This window comes from Polyodon spathula, chromosome 26 (assembly GCF_017654505.1).
Source record: "Polyodon spathula isolate WHYD16114869_AA chromosome 26, ASM1765450v1, whole genome shotgun sequence".
NCBI lineage: Eukaryota > Metazoa > Chordata > Actinopteri > Acipenseriformes > Polyodontidae > Polyodon > Polyodon spathula.
Window position 1 is genome coordinate 2,785,037 of NC_054559.1, and position 8,744 is coordinate 2,793,780.

Sequence of the window (8,744 nt, forward strand, 5' to 3'; positions counted from 1 at the left end):
AACTGGGCAGACACATGGCAAATGACATTTAATAGAGAAAAGTGTAAGGTACTGCACGCAGGAAATAAAAATGTACATTATAAATATCATATGGGAGATATTGAAATTGGAGAAGGAATCTATGAAAAAGACCTAGGAGTTTTTGTTGACTCAGAAATGTCTTCATCTAGACAATGTGGGGAAGCTATAAAAAAGGCTAACAAGATGCTCGGATACATTGTGAAAAGTGTTGAATTTAAATCAAGGGAAGTAATGTTAAAACTGTACAATGCACTTGTAAGACCTCATCTTGAATATTGTGTTCAGTTCTGGTCACCTCGCTATAAAAAAGATATTGCTGCTCTAGAAAGAGTGCAAAGAAGAGCAACCAGAATTATTCCGGGCTTAAAAGGCATGTCATATGCAGACAGGCTAAAAGAATTGAATCTGTTCAGTCTTGAACAAAGAAGACTACGTGGCGACCTAATTCAAGCATTCAAAATTCTAAAAGGTATTGACAGTGTCGACCCAAGGGACTTTTTCAGCCTGAAAAAAGAAACAAGGACCAGGGGTCACAAATGGAGTTTAGAAAAAGGGGCATTCAGAACAGAAAATAGGAGACACTTTTTTACACAGAGAATTGTGAGGGTCTGGAATCAACTCCCCAGTAATGTTGTTGAAGCTGACACCCTGGGATCCTTCAAGAAGCTGCTTGATGAGATTTTGGGATCAATAAGCTACTAACAACCAAACGAGCAAGATGGGCCGAATGGCCTCCTCTCGTTTGTAAACTTTCTTATGTTCTTATGTTCTTAAGTTTGCTTACTATACCAGAATCTAAATCATTAATGTACATTAGGAATAGCAGAGGACCTAATACTGATCCCTGTGGTACTCCACTGGTTACTACACTCCATTCTGAGGTTTTTCCTCTAATCAGTACTTTCTGTTTTCTACATGTTTTCTACCATGTCATATGCTTTGCAATTATCCATTATTGATGTTGCATCCTCAAAAAAATCAAGCGAGTTAGTTAGACATGATCTCCCTTTTCTAAAACCATGTTGACTGTCTCCCAGGACCCTGTTACCATATAGGTAATTCTCTATTTTGGATCTTATTATAGTTTCCATAAGTTTGCATATAATAGAAGTCAGGCTTATTGGTCTGTAGTTACCTGGTTCAGTTTTGTTTCCCTTTTTGTGGATCGGTATTATGTTTGCAATTTTCCAGTCTGTCGGTACCACCCCTGTGTCAAGAGACTGCTGCATGATCTTGGTTAGCGGTTTGTAAATTACTTCTTTCATTTCTTTGAGTACTACTGGGAGGATCTCATCCGGCCCAGGGGATTTGTTTATTTTAAGAGCTCCTAGTCCCTTTAACACTTCTGCCTCAGATATGCTAAAGTTATTTAAAACTGGATAGGAACTGGATGACATGTGGGGCATGTTGTCAGTATCTTCCTTTGTAAAACCTTGTGAAAAGTAATCATTTAATATATTTGCTATTTTTTTTTCTTCATCTACGATTTTGCCATTTGTATCTCTTAAACATTTAATCTCCTCTTTGAATGTTCTCTTGCTGTTGTAATATTGGAAAAACATTTTGGAATTGGTTTTAGCTCGTAAAGTGCCTTTTTTCGCTGAATATTTTTTTTAATTGATCTATTAAACCATTTTGGCAATTTAGTTTTACATTTAGATTTGTCTACTTTAGGGATGTAATTGTTTTGCGCCTCTAGTACTACATTTTTGAAGAACAGCCATCCTTCTTCTGTGGGTGTTTTCTCTATTTTACTCCAATCTACTTCTGTTAGTCTCTGTTTCATACCTTCATAGTTTGCTTTTCTAAAATTGTAAACCTTAGCTTTAGTCATTACTTTTGGGGTTTTAAAAAACACTTCAAATGAGACCATGTTGTGGTCTGAGTTTGCCAGTGGTTCTCTGACCTCTGTTTTAGTTATTCTGTCTTCGTTATTTGAAAAGACTAAATCAAGGCATGCCTCCCCTCTAGTCGGTGCCTTGACAAATTGTGTTAGGAAGCAGTCATTTGTCATTTCCACCATTTCAATTTTATCCTTTGTGCTACCCACCAGGTTTTCCCATTTTATATGGGGGAAGTTGAAATTATATTTAGTATGGCTTATCCTTTGCTACACGAATTTCAAATGTCATTGTATAACAGATTATTTTGCTCACCGTCTGAATCTGGCGGTCTATAGCATGCTCCTATTATTATGCCCTTTAAATTTTTGTCCGTTATTCTGACCCATATTGACTCGGTTTTATTTTATTTGTCCAGGTTTAACACCTGGGCTTCAAGACTGTTTCTTATGTATAGCGCTACCCCTCCTCCTCTTCTGTCCTGTCTGTCTTTCCTATACAGTGTATACCCACAAATATTGTATTCGTCCCCATCACTCTCAGACAACCAAGTTTCTGTAACACCTATCACATCATAGTTATTTGTTAGTGCAGTAACATCAAGTTCTATAATTTTGTTTCTGATCAAGTTCTAGAAATGTATTATTTCTGGGAAGACTGCCTCGTTTAACTGTGTTGTTCTGCTGTGCTGTTGGCTCCTCCCCTCGCCCGTGTCTCAGAACGGCGCTGAATTTGAATCAGCTGCTCCGAGTTTCAGCTTGTTTGTTATCAGAAAAACACACGCGGCTGTTTGACTTTGAGCTGCTGCTGTGTTTCCCCAATGTCCTCTGTTTTCTGATTAAAGCAATTAAAGATGCAATTTCTCCTTACTGCTTCTAAACTGCTCTGTACTTTTCCACACCTGTACTTCTCCCACTTGCTGTCGCTTCCACTCGCTGTCGCTGTTTACAAAATAACCTGTAGATATTGTGCAAAATTTGATAATCTGAATTATTAAAAAAAAAAAAGATGTAGAACAACTAAAAAAAAAAAAAAAAAGTCTTAATGTACCTAAGCACTTAAGCACAGGTCTACAATAACCTGTGGGATAGTAAATTTAAAAAATAGAAGAAGAATAAATTAATTGTTTTATATTAATATTTTAATAACCAAATTGTTGTAAGAAAATTAGTTATTTGAAAATGTAATCAAAGCAGATGTGTTCTCTCTTTGAATCTATGTCTGAACGCTTCCTTCACGAAGAGCAGTGTTATGCACTACAACTGTCATTGACTGCAACTGAACATTTGGTATCTTTTTTGGTATTTTTTTATTATATTTCTAAGCAGACACTTGGATTTAGACACTATTAAGGGTGATTTACAAGATTTCAAGATATCACATTATTTTACATACAATTGCCCATGTACACAGTTTATTTTTGCAGTGCACATAAATGTAGATGACAGAATAAAAATTCAAAAAATATGTTGATGTATTCAAAGTAATTAAATGATTAAAAAAAAGCATTTATTTCTGGACATTTAAAAAAAACAAAAACAAAAAAAAAAACAGGACCTTTGTGCCAATTTATACGCCGATCGGCATGATGGTTTCAGACAAAAAGATCTTTGCAGATTTTTGGCCAAACCAACAAGGACCTGGTTTTAACAAATCTCACTCTAGACCACAAGGGCAGTCTGTGCAAAAAGGCACAGACCTCTACCATAAGTTGATGGTCCAAAATTCTCTCTAAAACCAATATAGTTGCCTAACCATGTGACCTATGGACTCATTTTGTATGGGACAAGTTCATACATGTCTCTACCACTTTTCATAAGTTTGGGTGCAATGCTGTTGATTTTCTGGACATTTTTACAAGTTTGGCGGAAGAATAATAATTCCAGTAGGGTTCCACAGCAACTTTGTTGCTTGCCCCCTAAAAATATATATATATATATTTTTACCCATTTATACAGTTGGGTTATTACTGGAGCAATCTACAATGCCTCGTTTATCTAGGTTAAGTACCATGCTCAAGAATACAACAGCAGTGTCCCCTACCTCGAAGAGTACAACAAGCACACAAAAATGCAAATGCACACTAATTAAAAAAAATATATACCACAAAATAAGTCCACGTTTCATATTTTTCTTTATATAAAAGATGGTAGAACTTTAAAATAAAATCCCTGAACATAATATAAATTATTATTTTTATATTATTATTTAAAAAATAAAAACTCTTTCTGGCTTGAGTTCCAGCCAAACAAGATACGTTGGGACTGAAGCTGTTTAAGAATTAATTAAATAAACTCTCAAGTGTACTTTGGTCTATTTTAAATATAGTAGTCACCCAGTGCATTCTGTGCATTTTGTGTTTATTCTGAAGAAACTTTATTCAGGATTTTAGAATTCATATCAGGAATTTGGAGATATAGGCCTATATCCATCAAGGGTTTTACACCAATTTGCAATTACTGACACTTTTTCTAAATTGAATAAAATAGAAATGAAAGTGACCACGCATAAATCACAGCGCAATCAAGCCCTCCGCTCAGTTCTTCTTTGTTTCAGGCTAAACAGATTAAATTCCTTAAATTTATCTTCATAACTCATCCCTTTAAACCCTGGGATTAGTGGGAGACTAATACCAAGGTATACTTTTTAATTACTGTATTATTATTAGTATCATTAGTAATAATAATAATAATAATAATAATAATAATAATAATAATAATAATAATACATTGTAATTTTAGTTCTTTATTTTGTATTTCTAAAACACAAGGAGATTGCAAAAAATACATTGTTTTAATGGTAACATAAATTAACTGAATCAATAGTTTCATACTTTTAAAATAATTGCCAGAAATCCATGGAAATAAATATGGCCACATTGACAAACACATATTTATATATTTGTCAATATATTATATATTTTTCACATACATTAAACTAAAATATTTTTAAAGGATAAATAATATTTTCCTATCTACATTTGCAGTATATTAGGATACAATTACCTTTTCATATGGCCAGGCGACAGGCGGAGATACAATCTAGTTATATTACTGCCCCCTAAAGGCCATGTGCTGTATTTCTCTAATAATTTAAGTGGAATGCAAATAATAACATAAAACATGACAGCTAGGTTAAAACAGCTACATGGTATGAACATTTTTTAAAAGCAGTGAATGATTAATTTGTATGTAGTGTTATAATCATAAAGCTGTAACACCAGTTTTTTTAAAAATATTAAAGTAAATTTAGCAAACACAATAGTCCCATAAATGTACCCAACTTGCACGTCCATGAGCTACACAGGTCTAACATGTGCAGTTTGGAAAGAAAACCATGTTATTGAAAACATGGACTTTCATTTTAAAACAGACTTCTGGTGCTACAGGTTAAAGATTTGTTTTTTGTTTGCTTGCCTTGCCTTCCAGGAAGTCTGTTACTACTTTACCGCCTTGGTCATTTCATTTCAGTGACAAATACGTATTGTTATCATTGCAACATTATGGATGAACCTGGCGTAATTCTTCAAGATTAATGCCACACTATGGACTAAGCCGCTCCCCGTCTCCTGGCAGTATCATTGGGAAACACACCGCTCGCTGGTCGAGATGTGCAGAGTTACTGCAGCATGAGACATCCTGCTCGAGCTTGCTCACTGCAGACTCGCTGACGTCACCGCAGTGGTCAGCAGGCCGTGTTAGCTGAGCTGGGAGGGTCTTGGTTATTCCACACAGAACACAGGCGTCGTCAGTGAACCAGCGCTTTACTGGAAATACAAATCAAAATGAATATGATATAAAATAGAGAACGGGGACAGGGAAAGCGTTTTATGTATTTCTTTTGTTGTCCATGTTTTGGTTGCATGGTTGGGCGGCAGGTGCATTACAGCCGGGGGCAGATTTCATTGTTTTTTTTACAATTTTTTTAACAAAATCGACATTAAAATGGACAGACGCAGACAGATTAGAATGCTTACTGCTTTAGATTAAATTGAGTTTTGTTTGGGTTAAGACGGTACCGGTGGCAACGGGAAGCATCTTGCAAAAACAACGAAGGCAGCATCCTGGCTAAGGATTGCTGGGAATGCTGTCGCACCCCCTGCGTTCAATCTATTATATTACTGAATATACGAAATAAATGCACGTAGCTTTAAGAATTCTGAGATTTTGTACAGGAAAATCGTTGCCTCGTAATTATTCGAGCAAAATTACATATTTAATCGAACTGCAATTGATTACAAAATTGTATACTAAATAATTTTAAAACAAAAGAAACAAAATATTCCTAATTCGTGTGGAAACATTTTTCTTCGCTGCCCACGGAGTCCTAGCTAGCCCACGGATTGTCTCCGCCTGTGCTGTGTTGCTGCAGGAGATCAGCGCCACAAAGACTGGCAAGATGATGGAGATTCAGATAGACGAGGCGGTGTACCAGGATGAATACGGCTCTGTATCGGTGATGTCGGAGCGAGTGTCGGGCCTGGCGAACAGCATCTACCGCGAGTTCGAGCGGCTGATCTGTTGCTATGACGAGGAGGTGGTGAAGGAGCTCATGCCGCTGGTGGTGAACGTGCTCGAGAACCTGGACTCGGTGCTGACAGAGAACCAGGAGCACGAGGTGGAGCTCGAGCTGCTGAAGGAGGATAACGAGCAGCTCCTCACACAGTACGAGAGGGAGAAGGCGCTGCGCAAGCAAGCTGAGGAGGTAAGCGCTATACTGTAACAACGAGGAATACACGTAGCACCACTTACGTGGCTATCATTTTTCTATCAGAACTGTAGCCTACGGGAAAATGACAAAAAAAAAAAAAAAAAATTGCTGTGTTGGATTTTTTTAAATTTTGCATTTATTTAGAACACGTAGTATTTTTTGTATTCTGATTGGTCCAACTCAATACGTGTACTAACAATTTGAAATGTGTACTAAATTACTTAGCAAAGTGCTCTGCTGTAAACCCAGCAGTGTGCGGCTCTGGTGTGCACTCCGCCGCTGGTTTGAACTGGCCCTAGAAGAACAGAACCATTAAAAATCTCTTACCTGGAAAGTTCGAAAGCAGCTGTGTGTTATCTACACTGAAATGTATCTATCTGGCTGGTGCATGAGTTGCTTAGACTGCAGCATGAGAATATTGTATTCTGTGTCTTCAAGGAGTGGCAGACCTCCAATAAAACAACTGCTGAGCAGCCTGTACTGTAATGTAAGTGGCCAGCAGTCTTTTTACAGAGACAGACAAAATGCTGTATGCAGCTAATAAGGACTAATGAGAACAAATTACAAGCAAATTCAATGTAAGTTACAAGAAACTAGTGTACAGAGCACTGGACAGGATGAATATTGAGGTGCCATTCAGGGAACCTTCAGTTATATCATATAGCAGGTAGCCTTCAATGGTTCAAAAGACTTTGGGTGACTTGTGAAACAAGATATGCCATGTCAGGTGTTACCATACTAGTATTTGCTGGAGGAAATGTCATTGTGGTTGGGGAAGAATAAATAATAAATCCCCTTCATGGTCCTGTCATTGATTCCAGTTGAATTTTGTAACGCTACCTCAATAAGAATTCAGTATACTTTTAGTAATAATTTTATTAAAGGTATGTAGTAGTGCATTGTCATTTTCATTATTTAAAACAAATGTTGCTTCCATTTACTCAAATACTGTACTTGGAAAACATATAGAACATAACAGTTCAGTGAAGGCTCACTCCTTACAAATTTTCAAATGTCATCAAATCACTTATAAAAACGTGAGCTACGAGGGAGAAGGTCAGTCGGTAAGTCACTGATTTGAAAAGGATAGGACTGTATGTGCTGCAATGCACTTTTCAAGGATATACTTGCAGTGGTACAGAGAGGGTTAATAAATACATCTACGGCTCTGACCTGACTGTAATTTTATAATCACATTGCATTTACTTATTAAAATAAGTATATTCACACTGTACAATTACAGACGTGATACCAGGAAGCAGCTGTAACTAGACTAACTGTCTAATATAGACTTAGAAACACTTCACACAGAGTGGTGAGGGGATGGAATAGGTTAGCACTAAAAGCCCTGTGGCAGTCATTTTGTCAGTTTTTGGTTTTAAAATGTAATTTTCTCTAGTCGTGTAACACATGGGGCTGCACGTTCATGTACCTTTCTGTCCGTGTGTATTAAATATTCTCACAGAGCATGAAATGCGCGAGTGTAGAAATAAAGGATATATATTACATTATACCTAAAAGCCCTGGGAGCAGTCACGCTGATGGCCACACAGAAAACAATTGTATTTTGGTAATTCATAACGGTGTTCTGCTTTATTATTTGTATTTACCAGTCTGCAATGTGTCAGATTAGTCTCTACTCTCTGCCTGAGTGAATGGCTGACAGGCTATTGTTTTCAGTCAGCCTTTTGAAGGCTGGCGCCTGCTTGTCACTGCTCTGCAAGTCAGTTGATTAGCATCGGGAGTCCGGGACTAGTGAAAATAAATACCAGAAACTGTGCAGTTTTAGTACACAACATAATATGGAGTTGATGTTTTGGATCAGATGGCACGGAAGTATTCTGTGAAATCTGGCTCCCAATGGTGGTCTGTTCAGGTGTTTTACAATGTGTTGGACCTAGCAGCCATCAACTCCTGGGTACTTTGCAAAGAATGCCCAGAGAAGAGTTTACCAAGGAGAGAATATATTTTAGTTACCACAGGAACCTTGCAAGAAGCATTTGGAATAGAGGAAGTCTGCCAAGCATGTACCCACAGCAGAAGCTGGCAAACCCGTTGAGAGCTGCAAGAGATGCCAATGCCAGGTTGGCAAGTGCAGTAAAAATAAAACTTCAGACAGCTGTGCCCTATGCAGAAAGGCGCCGTGGAGATGCACATTATCTGTGTTGATTG

The 8,744-nt window shown here is 37.3% G+C and overlaps 1 protein-coding gene across 22 annotated transcripts in view; it reads left to right on the forward strand.

The window, feature by feature from the left end:
• The first annotated feature begins 5,506 nt into the window (after positions 1–5,506).
• mapk8ip3 (mitogen-activated protein kinase 8 interacting protein 3) overlaps positions 5,507–8,744 on the forward strand; it is a 210,818-nt gene continuing 207,580 nt past the window's right edge. For 17 of the 22 annotated variants that reach the window (XM_041229731.1, XM_041229742.1, XM_041229741.1 and 14 more), the window contains exon 1: positions 5,508–6,566. In XM_041229731.1, the coding sequence (XP_041085665.1) occupies positions 6,261–6,566 (306 nt within the window). In that variant the 5' untranslated portion in view covers positions 5,508–6,260. Of the gene's footprint in view, positions 6,567–8,744 lie in introns of all 22 variants that reach the window. The other 5 variants (XM_041229732.1, XM_041229743.1, XM_041229734.1 and 2 more) reach the window with 1 other exon arrangement.